Raw genomic sequence first — 13947 nt, 5'->3', positions numbered from 1 at the left:
TATTATTTTTTTAACCTTATGAACTTCCTTATGAGCAGGTTGCTGGAGAGGCTACATATACATTTTAAATAAATAAATAAATAATAAGCAACACACTGGCCCATTTTTGAAGGTTTAGACTAGGAAGACTATAACTTATGTGTGTTAACCACTGGTCATAGCAATGTGCTTAATAATGAACGAGTCCTTTACCAAAGGTTGATACAGTTATGAGCACTGGAGCACAGGGGATGGACTTATTCAATTGGTGCCAGAATAACTGAAATAGATAAAATCACGATTCACTGTTATAAATCACTGATGTTCATTCAACAAAACCATCATGAGGTTAAAGAGACCAGCTCCAGTCTAGTTTATTGTGACTAAGTCCTACTGGAAGCAAATTTGTTATTGCTTTTCTAGGGTTGCCAGGTCCTGCCTGGCTGCTGGTGAGGGGCATTATGGTGCATTCAGGGGCATTTGTGGGCAGGGTTTTCCCCCACGAGCCAGCTGGCCAGTGACAGAAAGGGGGCCACAAAGGAGGGGAACCCCCGCATGGACCAGTGGCCAGGCAGCTCTACCCTTTTCCTTAATAGATATATTTGATATGTATTTCTTCAACAATTACTTGTCTCTAATCTTTGCAGCTATGCCATCATTTTACTAGAAATTGCAACAAGAACTGACCCAACAAGGGTAAGAGTTGTGGGAACTGATCCTGAACTAATTTTGATCTTTCTCCTATTGAAGGGCATGTTCTGCTGGGGCATCAGCCTGATTCACACAGTCATTAAGCTCCTGGTAACTGATCTTAGCCTGTGGTGTGTGTGAGCTGTTTCAGTCTTAAGAGAAGGCACCACTTAGCAGTGGAAGTTTGAAGGGTTTCTACTGCATGCTGGCCAAGAAAGTGGCCTAGGCAGAGATCTGAATCCTCCCTTAATGTGAGGAGTGTTCAGATAACGAGAGTTTATAATGGAAGGCCCTCACCCTTCAAGGCTGAATCTCGACCAATAATGTGAATTGATCTCCAGTGGAATTATGAAGATGGTTATACCCTTTAAAGTTGCTGGGGGCACGGATGACAGCAATAAGAGGCCGCTTAAGGATAAGTTTCATCAGCTCTATAAAGATATTTATTTATTTATTCAATTTCTATTCTGCTCTCCCTCACTATTGTGGGGCTCAGAGCAGATTACAACATATAATAAACAATTTAAAATACAATTTAAAATACAAATTGGTGTGTACAATTAATCAGATGGTGTATAACAACATTATCACTGTCCCAGGGGAAGAATGGGAAGAAGAAAGGGAGGAGAAAAGGCAGAAAGAACTATATCGTTAGAAACTCCCCTGGACTCACCACTACACTCCACTCACCACTCACCACTACATCTCCATTTTACAGGCCCTGCAGAACTGAACTAAGTCCCACAGGGCCCGGATCTCACTTAGAAGTGCATTCCACCAAACTTGGCCCTGGGACCATCAGTGTGTTGTTATTTGAAGAACATAGTGCACTTGGGGGGGGGGTATGCCAGGAGAAGCGGTCCCAAAGATATATTGGTACCAGACCATGAAGAGCTTTAAATACTTGGATATATTGTGGCAGATTCTTGACTATTCTGAAAATGTCCCCGATTACATCTGGTACAGTTACAGTTCAAACTCCCTGGAGCAGTCCAGAGACATCCTCCAGCTATTCTAGTGGCTCTAGTGCTTCTTCCAGTTGTGTCTGGCAGATGGCTTCATCAACTGCTGGCCATACCACAGTGAGTTTTCCCATGCAGCATGGGGTACTCTAGAGATGCTCTAGGAGGCCAGCTTGTGCACATCAATATGACCTTGAATTTTTTTGTGAACATGCCTTGGCCTGCTCTAGTCCTAACACACCCAGCTGGGAGGGGGTGGCTGAAAACCAGATGTGACATTGGTAGGCAGGAAACAAGCTGATGTTGGGTGACTGGAAGGATAAAAGAGTCTTGATGGTGGGTGGCCAAGAAAGAGCTGGGTGGTTGTCTGGAGCTCCCAGACAGACTGCCTGAGACAGGCAGAGCTGAGGTGGTTTGGACGCTGAAGCCTCAAAGGCCTATGAAGGCCATGTGGTAACAGGCAACCTGGACCATCTGCTAAAGGCCTCTCTGTACGGGAAGGTACTTCTGTATGAGGTGATATAGGCTTTTGGGATGCTTTCCCTCATGGCTGGAGGCTTGGATTAAATATTCTTTGAGGAAGTTAATAAACTTCCCTACTCTTGAGGTAACCATGGTGGGGCATGTGGGGGCAAAGCCCCACCAGCCACAAGCCCTGCCCCACCACTTGATGATTCCAGACACCCCCACTCCCAGTGGACCTAGCCCTGCAGTGGCGGTGAGGCTGGGGAAAGAAAGGGAAGCCACCCTGCAGCTTCTGGTCAGTTTCACTCCCCACTGATAGGTTCCTCCCAGAGTGAAACTGACCAGAAGCATCAGGGCAGGTTTCCATTCCCTCCCCAGCCTCCCTGCTGCTGGGGGGGGGGCAGGCTGGGGAAGGAAAGAGAGAGAAGGCATGGTAGTGGTGGTGGGAAAGCCAATCTCTCTCTCCCCCATAACTTTCCGTGGCGGGGGTGGTGGTTTAGTGATGTTGGAGGAAGCCAATCTCTCTCTCCTGGGATTGCCAGTCTCCAGGTGGTGGCTGGAGATCTCCTGGCATTACACCTGATCTCCAGGTGGACTCTATGGCATTAAATCCCTCCGTTCCCCAAACCCCGTGCTCCTCAGGCTCCACTCCCAAAATTTTCAGTTATTATTTTAAAGTATAAGAATAATGGGCACCCCAGAAGAAGAAAAAATGCCCCACAAAATGAAAAATCCTGGCTATGGCCCTGGCTGGGGCTGTATCCTCTGAGGCTGTTATGGAGCAGGACTCAGTGGAACTCACGCCTGATCTCGTCCAGCATGCTTGCTGGGTAGGGTAGGGGGATTTGGGCGGGGACATTCCGTGGGTGTGCAGGGATGCCCCCAAGCCCTGTCCCCAAGCTGTGGCCACCCCTCTCCCTCCCTGCTATAAGATTTAAAGGGCTTCAGCTTATCGGGGGAGCATGTGGCCTGCCGACCAGCTGGAGGGCCCTTTAAATCTTTTAGCAGGGAGGGAGAAGAGCTGTCACCAGCCGCAGCTCTGCTGGCAAAAAGACCCATTCCTCCACTTGCACCTGGCTGGATGACCTTGGGCAAGCCATAGCTCTGATAAGAGCTGTTCTTGAAAAAGAGCAGTTTCTGTCAGAGCTCTCTCAGCACCACCTACCTCACAGGGTGTCTGTTGTGGGGAGGGGAAGGGAAAGGAGTTTGTAAGCCGCTCTGAGACACCTTTGGATAGTGAAGGGTGGGGTATAAATCCAATCCTCTTCTCAGGGCTATTTTTAGGCAGGAATGCACAGGAACGGAGTTCCGGCTGGTTTCAGAACTGGCCACGCCCACTACAGCCCAAACCTCTGTGTGCGTGCCTACAGAGGGAAGGCCTGGAGAGTGACACACACACCCCGTGACTCCAAGGCGGGCGGGCCAGGGGGGGCCCTGGAAGGATCAGGGAGGCATTTAAATGCCTCTCCGTGCCTTCCCCAGCCTGTCCAAGGGCTGGCTTGTCCGGGCAAGCCAAGGGAAGGCATGGGGGTGTGGCCTAGTAGGCTAATGAGTTTCTACTGTTGGGTGTGACCTATTATGCTAATGAGTTCCTGCTGGGCTTTTTCTACAAAAAAAGTCCTGCCTCTTCTCTTCTTCTTCCTGTCCTCCTTTTACCCTCACAACATTCCTGTGGAGCAGGCTAGGCTGAGAGGGTGTGACAGCAAAGTCTGAGTACAGAAGATATTGACATCTGACAGCTGAAATGTGCATAGTAAAGTTTTTGTTATAGCAGTCACTAACTCAGGGGCTGTAGTGTCATGAGTCTATCCTTGGGTGGTTTTAAAAACAGAGTAGATGGCTGGGCTGGGTGACAGTTTATATACTCAAGGAATTGGATTATTATCTTGTATTTGTGGTCTTGAGAAGTCCAGAGAGCTAGAGACTGCCTGGATTGTTCACAAATGATTATGTTACTCTAATGAAGTAAGAGTTTTACTCAACAGATATATACACTTAACCTTGACACAAAAAACAGACCCCTGAAGAGTCATTGGTTCTTTTTGGATTGATCTGTTTGTGTGAATTTGGGAGGTCCCCAGGATCATAAAAATGGATGAAACGCAGGCTGAGTGAGTTCAGAGGCTGATATGATTTCTGGAGATGTGCCAGTTATTGCTTTATTGGACAAGATAATACTGATTTCTGCTGTCTCCAGTGAAAAAATTGGAAATATGAATGTCCCCTGTTGTAAATTTAAAACAAAGCTATTGATGAGGAAAAGGGTGAATTCTTAAATATATTCTTCCCAAGCATGTGGCATCTGATTTGAAAGGTGATGTACTGAGAGGATGCATATTTGTTTCTATTTTTTATGCCATTATGACTAAGCACCATTAAAAAAAAAATCTTTGTGTTCCAGAAGGATGAGGCAGAATATTCCCAGTGTCCCACTTTGGCAGAATTAATATCAGAAAAATCTGAGAATGCCTGTCCATGCTCTACAGAATATGTAGAGGTAAATCAAATGCTTACGTATTTTCAATCCCCTTCTTTATGAGTGCATAATTTTCCTGAAGTAAAAGATTTGAAACACATGCATGTTAGAGTTGCAAACTGACCCAAAAAAATAAATACAATTTGGCCTGCTCTTGTGCCTATAATAGATTATTCCTTTTCAGAAATCAACAAGTGAAATGTTATATAATGTTCAGATTGTGGTACAATGAGATCTATTGAGCATTCACTGGACCCACAAGAAAAGTTCCAGTTACGGTAAGGCCCCAGTCTACTAGTACTTAGTGAGTAAAACTTCCCTTCTCCTGTCCTCTCTCTCACTAATAGAAAAATTAAAGGTCAGTCTGCTTCTCTTCATTTTTACCAGTAGAGGTCAGAGGATAACCATTGGTTGATTCTTCTAAATCTTCCCAGTGACCTTTTTTGATGTTTCCTTTGGTTTTTCTGTCCCTTGATGCTCTGCAGAAATCCAATTCCTGGCATTATAGCCAAGATTCCAGAAGCTGCCCCTTAAAACCTTAAAGTTGTCAGGATATAAATCTTTTAAATAAATGCGTAATATGGATTTGGGGTGTGTGTGTATTCTTTCCTCTTTTAATCTGGAAGCACAGGACCTGATGGGAATTTACTGGGAGAGGAAAAATAAGAAGAAAAAATCAGGTTGGTACCAAACATATGTTTGTATTTAGTGTATAAGAGAGAAAAATTGAGAAGGTTCTTACTTACAGCAACCAAAGAATGACATGTGCACACCATTATGTCCCTCATCTTTAAATTAAAAAAGGGAAGGTTCCTTGTTATAGATTCTTTTTCTCCTTCATTCATGCTCATAGGATTGCTGATATAAACATTTTGTCTTCTTCATTTCAAGCTGCAGAAGCCAGACTTAAATTCCTCTCCTTTAGAAGGTTATTGCTTCCACTGTCATCTTTTCGTCCAACCACTAGCCTTTTTTTACTGTAAAGTTAGCAATTGTCCATGAGATTCTGGTAGACCTTGTCTTGTCCAAGGAAGGACAGAAAATCTGAATATCATCTCTTGTGATCCTGGTTGTGCAACTTCTTTTTAGTAATCCAACTTTGAATATTGGTTAAAACTAACTACTGAGCACAAGGACATTTCTGAAAGATTTCAGAGACTACCTGTGGAGTGAGAAGTCATTTCACCACAGAGACGAGTATCGTCATTTGCTAATCTCTGACAAACAAGCTGTTCTCAAAGGAACAGGAGCAGAAGCTAGTAAAACAGTTGGCAAGACTGTTAATTGTGGTCCCTCTGTGGGCTGGCTTTAAAGACAGGGAGCAATTAATATCCAGGACACCACAAAATAGTGTATAGCTTTAATAACCTAAAAAAAAATAATCAAATTCTGACAAACTGAAATTTCAGCTTGTCTTGCACAAATGGAACCACAGTAAATGATGTTTTTAATATGCACTCACTGGAGGTTTATGACTTCCTATAGTTATAAACTGTCAGTTCTATGAACATATTTAATAGCTGTGACTCTTTAGCTTTTGCATTTGAAAAGTAACTGTCAGCAGTCAAAATATATGTCTGGAAGAGATTATGTTTGTTTGTTTTTTTGGCCCAAATAATTTAGGGTTAATCCTTACTGGTTTAGCAACCTGGCAAAGAACAGACTTATGACAGAAGGGGCCAGTCTCTGGCCTTTTTCACATTACTGTTCTAAACCGGATGTTATTTGTTGTTGGCCTGATTTTGAGTAAAGTGATACAGGTTTCATTCAGTGAATTTCCTTCTGTTAATGAGCTCTCTCTGAAGTGCTATGGTCATTTCAAACAGTGCTGCTTCCCTCCACCCTTTTTCACCATGCAATCTTCCTCAGACTTTTTAACATTCTCAGTTGAGTGCTATAGCACTAAACCGATTTAGCACCAATATAGTGGTGCCCTTGAGATGCCTTGACTCCATTGATGCAAACCATTGGAGTCAATGGTGTCAACATCTCAATGGTGTCATTACAGCACTGAAGTTCTATATTGGTTTAGTGCTATAGCGCTCAACTTAGAAAAAGTTTGAGGAAGATCATGCGGCAAAAAGGGCAGGAAAAAAGTGGCATTGTAGGAAGCTCTATGGACATTTTAAACAGCACACCACAGCAACTCAAAAGCACAATGAAGGGGTAGAAAACAGAAAAAAGCCGTTTCCCTCAAAAGTGGCTCAACCACACTTTGCTAACTTGACACAAGCAGGTTTGTATGAACAGATAAATAAATTCTGCTAGCAGCTGGTTACTAAAACAGGTCTGTCTGATGCAGTTAAAACATTGCTGCAACTGATTTGAGCTGGTTACATACTGAATAAACTTGAAACTCAATCCAGGAAAAGTAGGAGGGAGCAAAGGTGAGGGACAGTTGGCACAGTAGAATCATAACCCAGAAAGCACAATCAAATCCTGTCTTGAACTGTTTTTAAGCTGTATTGGAGAAGTGGATGGATTCAGGTGAAAACCACACATTTGATGAAGCGTTGGGTCTCCTTTGGCAGCTGGTGGCAAGAGTTAGCATGAGGCAATCCCTCATTACATTGAGCTGGAAAAGTGACTTACCATCCTGTGTTGTTTTCCTTCTTCCAGCTGATCAGGAGGTGTAAAAAAAGCAACCCAGCACAAAGGCTGACTTTTGAGCAAGTTAAGAAGTTGCTGTATAAGATGAATCCAAACAAAGTGAGCCCCGTCGACATGATGATGACATTGGTAAGAATCATGGGATGGTTTCTGGTGTAACTAAACAGAATGGCTTTTGGGGATACTTGAAACATGCAAAAAATATTCTGCTGTGAAATGAAGACAAGAGGGCTGTAAAGAAAGTGGGTATAGGTCATGTTTTAATGGGAATAATGAAGTGGCTGACCCTCATGGCAGTCATGACAACAGCAAAACCAGCAAGCTAGGGGGCCTCTGTCTATTCCAGGGACTCCACAGGTATACACAAAGAGTGGCCATGGCTCAGTGGCAGTTCCCTCTAAGCTGAGTTAGTGTGAGCTAGCTCACAGTCTTTTAGCCTCCGGCTCATGCATCTTTGTCTTCGCCTAGGAAGGACGGCTCCAGAGCAAACTAATTTATGCAGTCGCCAAATCGCTCACTCACAGCTTTAATGCCAGTAACTCAAAAAGTAGAATTTTTGCTCACAGGACTCCACAGCTTAGAGAGAACATTGCTCAGTGGTAGGACATCTGCTTTGCATGTAGAAGGTTCCAGGTTTAGTCCCCAGCATCTCCAGCTGAAAGGATCTCAGGTAGTAGGTGAGGTGAAAGACCTCCATTTGAAACTCTGGAGAGCTACTGCCTGTCAACGTAGACAATATTGACCTTGATAAACCAAGTCCAACTCAGTATGAGGCAGCTGCCTGTATGTTCAGAAAAATATGACTTCATAAATTAAACAAAAGGGGAAACAATTATCTTGATAAGAACTAAACATGTGTCAAGAGGGACAGAATGTTGAGGGTAAGTTAAAAGAAACGGAGGGGGAATTAGCTCATCCAGATCCCTGAAATCATAGAGAAGGGGGAAACTGGAGGGAGATTTCTCCCCTTCCTGAAATTTCTATTGTATTGCAGTGCCTTGTGTTGAGTTCCAAGGTGGTGTAGTGATTAGAGTCCAAATTAAAGAGCCCAATAGTTAAAGAAATGAATATAGAATATAAGTATACATCAATTATATAAAAATGCAGATATTTATTACAAGATATGTAAAAAACAATTACAGGCCCTAATATAGCCTCCATTTAGATTAAAATCATAAGAGTACTCTCAAACAAAGTTCTTATGCAACCCTGACCAAATGTGTTTTGGCCCTTAGGCCTTCTTCAGTGGTCAAGCATAACAATTACACAACGGCTCCAGACACTGCAGAAACATTGCAATAATTAATCAATATGGGACCAAGCTGGGATTGTGTTTTAATCAATATCAAGATACGCTTAGGAGGCCTCATTTAAAATCACCTTCTGCCCAAGTCAGGTACACGTATCTTGAATGGTAGTTCGATTGTCTGCTTTCCTAATCTTGGTCCAAGGAAATCAATCCAGAGTGCAGTATGGAACCAATGCGGTGCAGCAATGTATAGGGTTTTTTTTTAAATTGTAATTAATACTTGTATTTTTGTATAATTGATGTATACATCTATATTCTATATTCATGTATTTAAATATTGGACCCTTTAACTGGGATTCCTTAATTCATCTTTTTGGGTCAAGTTTTTCTTCCCTTCTTTTTGTTCTTGTAGTGACTAGAGTGTTAGATTCTGTCTGTCTGTCTGTCTGTCTGTCTGTCTGTCTGTCTGTCTGTCTGTCTGTCTGTCTGTCTGTCTGTCTGTCTGTCTGTCTGTCTGTCTGTCTGTCTGTCTGTCTGTCTGTCTGTCTGTCTGTCTGTCTGTCTGTCTGTCTGTCTGTCTGTCTGTCTGTCTGTCTGTCTGTCTGTCTGTCTGTCTGTCTGTCTGTCTGTCTGTCTGTCTGTCTGTCTGTCTGTCTGTCTGTCTGTCTGTCTGTCTGTCTGTCTGTCTGTCTGTCTGTCTGTCTGTCTGTCTGTCTGTCTGTCTGTCTGTCTGTCTGTCTGTCTGTCTGTCTGTCTGTCTGTCTGTCTGTCTGTCTATCTATCTATCTATCTATCTATCTATCTATCTATCTATCTATCTATCTATCTATCTATCTATCTATCCATCCTTAGCCCATCCTCTCCTGCACAGCAGGCTCAGACTGGGTTACAACATGGTTAAAACATACAACAATACAGTCCATCATAAAAATCTATAAAATCACTACCTAAACAATCAGCACAATTCTAAAACATTTCTAAAGTGCTTGATGGCATCTGCTACCCAACTAAATCCCAAAGGATTCGGGTTGTGAGTAACTGTAGATTAGGACCTGGAAGACCCCAGTTCAAGTCCCCACTGTGCCATGAAACTTGCTGGGCACCATGGCTCATCTGTTTATCATGATGCAAGGGCTTGAAATGGTGTGGTTTTGTGATGAGTAGAATTACTTCTGTAAAGTCACAGCTGTGCAAAAAAACAAATGTACAAGCTTTTCTTCAGAATTTTGACAGCAATGTGAGACTGAGGGGCTGAGGCTTCACAGCTGATTATCTCTCCTGGAACATCCTCAGAGGAGTCCTCAGAGACATATTTGTTTGACTCCCTAGATGGAGAAATACAGCAAACATTTGGAAGTGTTAGTATCAGAAAGGACACAGGACTTAGTGCATGAAAAGCAGAAGACGGACCGTTTGTTATACAGTAAGTGATCAATATCAGTGGGAATGCTGGGTACCGTGTTACGAGTGGAAGCTACTAATATGAGGTTTGGATAAAGAGAGATTTTAGCATACATTTGTGGGTCTTAAAACTTTATCATACGGAGGGGCTTCTGTATTGATTTTGTCATTTTTTGAAGATCAGCATATTTTCCCCACAATTACTATTGTGGCATGATGCTTGAAAGGAGGCCCAATTAAATATCAGCTGCGACTACATTTGTTGCTTTTGACCACATGTAAGCAAACTATGTACAGCATGGTTTTTTGGCGTATTCTTGTCATTTTCTGTCCAAATGCTTTCAGTTTGAATCATTTCAAGATACCGGGAGGCCTACCATTAGTATGTTAATAAAACCTAGCTGGGAGGGAGTAGCAGGTTGGACTCAGGAGCTAGTGAATTCCTTGTGGAGAGAGGAAATGATTCCAATTGCCTTGAAGAAGGCAGATGTGAGACCACTTCTAAAGATTTTCTTCTTGGATCCTGATGATTACCTCAGCTGTCAGTTGGTCACTAATCTCACTTTTGGGGCTCAAGCATGTGGCAGCAGCTCAGTTCCAGATGTTCTTGCATGAAGCAGATTATCTAGGTGCATTTCAGTCTAGTTCCTGGCTAGTTTTTGACCTGAAACTACCTTCAGGGCAGAATTATACGTCTGCTGGGAACCTGAGCCGGTGTTTGCATTACATGAAAGATTCCAGATCAATAAAATAACAATAAACACAGGGCGCAAAGTCATGGACCCTAATATAAATTTACATTGGCTGCTTTGATAACAAAAAAAAATATTCTTGTTGTAGTTAACTACAGGTTTTGGTTGCATGTATTTATTTTGCTGGCATGGGATAGAACATCTGCTATGCATGCAGAAATCCCCAGGTTCAATCCATGTCGTCTCCAGCTAAACAAATCAGGCAGTAGGCGATATGAAAGAGAGCTGCTGCCCGTCAGGGTAGTCAACAGTGACTTTGATAGATCAGTGGTCTGAGTCAGTAGAAGGCAGCTATAGGTAGAAGGAAGCTTTATAAAACAGCTTCATGTGCGCACTATGGGCAAAACTGGACGTGACAACATCCTCGTGGCTGCCATTTAAAAGTCATTTTAAGATGCTGCGGATGGGGCCAGCAGCATGTTGCTCTTGCTCTCCCTGCACCGTTTCAAGTGCCAAAACAGCTGTGGGGGGGCAGTTCAATGGAGGGAGGGGGACAAGAATGCCTCAGTCTGCCATGCTGCAGGTCCTTGACAAATTTCAAAATGGCAACAGCATCCTCATGGTGGCCATGAAGACACTGTCATGTCTAGTCGGGCCCTGTGTACATGTACAACTTGAACTTTACTGGTCTTTTGATGATGATGATGATGATGATGATGATGATGATGATTTGTGTTTATTACACAAAACAGGCATGTTGCCAAAACAGGTAGCAGACGACTTAAGGCAAGGGAAGCAATCACAAGCTCAGAGTTACATAAATGCTACCATCTTTTTTAGGTAAGTGGGAATAAACCAGCAATAGGCTGTGTACAGATCAGAGCGTGTTTTTTTCCCCCCAGATGTGGACATGTTTCTGTGGAGCTGCAGTGCCCATGCCTATGGAATACATCAGGGGTCCCCAGCCTGTTTGAGCAGGATGGTACCTTTAGAATTCTGACACTGCATGGGTGGGCGCGGAACGGCTGCCTCAGGAGGTGGAATCACACAAAATGTCAGGGGGTGATAATTTCAGTTAATAACTGTAATTGTAACTCTTTAACGTTATGGGCAGAAGCTCTGTTTTGCAGGATGTCTTTTAAAAGGAACATATTTTTTTACAACTATCTCTTTTACAGATATTACCTTGCATATGCACACACACAGTTACGCAGTGAAGAGCCTTGTGCTGTGGTGGCAATCTGCACAGCCAATCAGATCTCCAGTGGCCAATCAGAAGCCCTGATGGCAAAAGCTCTTTCTGGCCCTGCCCACTTTGTAAAAACTCTTGGCGGGTGCCATAGTGCAAACGGGCACTAGGTTGGGGACCCCTGGTATACATATTCATGTTTGTGTCCTTCCAAACCTGGCTTTGCAGATACATTGTTATCACCCAGCTTCTCCTGGAAAAGTTGAAACAAGCCTCTAGAAATCTGACATGCAACAGGGTTGCTATAGACAAGTGTACATTTTGGAGTGACTCTCATGAGTGCATGTGATGAATAATGCAATTTTCCTGTGTCTACAGTATCTGGTACACTTAGGGAAATGTTTGTTTATTGTTTATTTATTGAGTACATGAAAGAATATATCCACATTTGCCCTCTATGTGCTGGGGAGGGGGAATTTACAAGCCCCCTTGGGAGCAAAATTAACTAGACCTGATGAGAGCTAGTCAATTTCAACATTCCTTTGACCTGGCTGCAATTAGGAACTGCCAAAAGGAAGCAAACTCTTTTCTTTTTTTCAGTTCCTGCCTTTGTACAGTTATAAAGCGACTGAAGCTGGATGGGAGCTCACAGCACATTAGCAATAAGGGAGGAGCAGCTCTCATTACTCTAGAGAAATAATTTTCTGTTAACAGCTTTACATTTTAAAAATTGATCTTTTTTCTGTTTGGGAGGGACCATCATTTAGAATTAGTATGAATTGCACATTTCCAGATCCAGCAAGCAAGCTCATTAAAATTCTGCAGATTAATGTCTACTGATGTATGCTTGCATCTGCTTGCCTACAGATGGTTATGAGGCCGGGATGGACAACATCGAGAGATTTATATGCCCAACAGATGTAACTCTAGCATATAGATAAGAGGTTATGAACTCCCCTTGTAAATGAAGTTTAATTGATTCAGTGCTCTTCTTGGCACCAGACAACTCTTTTTGTCCTGTCAACAAATGTGCATCAAAGATTTTTTTAAAAAATCATTAAGATCCCTGGACACTCCAACTGAGAATCTGTCCAACTAAGTCCATAAGTGGTTTCCTCCTCTCTTCAAGGAATGGGGCATCCTTTTATTCACCTCCCACTGCTTATGGATCTACCTCTGCTACTGAAATGAGTGGGAAAGCCTTTCTCAGTAGGGGAGCTCTGTGTGGCTATTGGAGCTCTTGCCAATTTGCCACAGGGCGGGTGCTGGAGCAAGGGCAAAACTGGTTGGGCGGGAAAAAGCTTGGAGGGACATTGAGGGGAGTGTCGGAGAACTCACAATTTATTAAACAAAAACTATCACATACTGAAAAGAAAACACAATTCTATTCCCTGTTGCAGGGACACACTGGAACTAAAATAGCCTTTATTTTTAAAAAGCCCTGTACCATTAGTTTCAGCCTATTACTTAAAATTGGCTATTGCCAATTAATCAAATAAGGCTTTTGTGGACCAACAGTGTGATCCTATGCTGAGTTACTCAACCTTAAGCCCTTTTCTTTCAACAGGTTTGGAGTGTTGTATCTCTAGCTCTGCAGATAATTGCACAAGGAGAAAAATACCAATTAAGCTGATTAAAGTTTACAACTACATTTACAAGCAGTAACTGCATCGCCCCATACCCATATAACTGTGAACTATTTAATTAAATTAAAGCTGATATTCCCAGGGTTCTATGTAATGTACTGTATATTATGCTGCAAACCAAATTTCACCCTCTGCAGCACATTCTCTGCTGTGCAGATGCCCTGGCATTAATACTCAAGCTGAAGCTATACTGGGTGCTATGTGTTCAAGGTCACATCCTTATAATGTTGTAACCTGCCATTTGGATGGTTCAAAAGAGTTAAAATAATCCCTATAGGGAATTATTTGAGGGTTTGGGTTTTGGATGGATGGGAAGGGGGGATTGTTCAACACATAGTCTTTGAAATGCGTCATTAATGTTTGCTGCTATTTTAAAATGTGTTCAAAAAATACATAATTTCTTAACCATTTCTTAATGAAGTTTGTTCTTTCTTCCTTGCCAGTGATATTGTTGGTTTCACTCAGCTTTCTAGCAGTAGTACACCTTACCAAGTGGTCGACTTCCTAAACAAACTCTACACTGCCTTTGATGAAATCATAGACAACTACGATGTCTACAAGGTGGAAACTATAGGAGATGCTTGTGAG

At 42.7% G+C, this 13947-nt stretch overlaps 1 protein-coding gene across 1 annotated transcript in view; it reads left to right on the top strand.

The window, feature by feature from the left end:
• LOC107114522 (atrial natriuretic peptide receptor 2-like) overlaps positions 1 to 13947 on the top strand; it is a 56002-nt gene that overhangs the window by 30460 nt on the left and 11595 nt on the right. The window contains exons 14-19 of the mRNA XM_015416034.1: positions 627 to 675; positions 4498 to 4593; positions 7192 to 7311; positions 9761 to 9854; positions 11277 to 11364; positions 13803 to 13942. Of these exons, the coding sequence (XP_015271520.1) occupies positions 627 to 675; positions 4498 to 4593; positions 7192 to 7311; positions 9761 to 9854; positions 11277 to 11364; positions 13803 to 13942 (587 nt within the window). The remainder of the gene's footprint in view (positions 1 to 626; positions 676 to 4497; positions 4594 to 7191; positions 7312 to 9760; positions 9855 to 11276; positions 11365 to 13802; positions 13943 to 13947) is intronic.

The sequence above is a fragment of the Gekko japonicus genome, unplaced genomic scaffold (assembly GCF_001447785.1).
Source record: "Gekko japonicus isolate JY-2015 unplaced genomic scaffold, Gekko_japonicus_V1.1 scaffold226, whole genome shotgun sequence".
NCBI classification, from domain to species: Eukaryota; Metazoa; Chordata; class Lepidosauria; order Squamata; family Gekkonidae; genus Gekko; species Gekko japonicus.
Note: the sequence above shows the minus strand (reverse complement) of the source record. Positions and strands in the feature narration are given on the sequence as shown.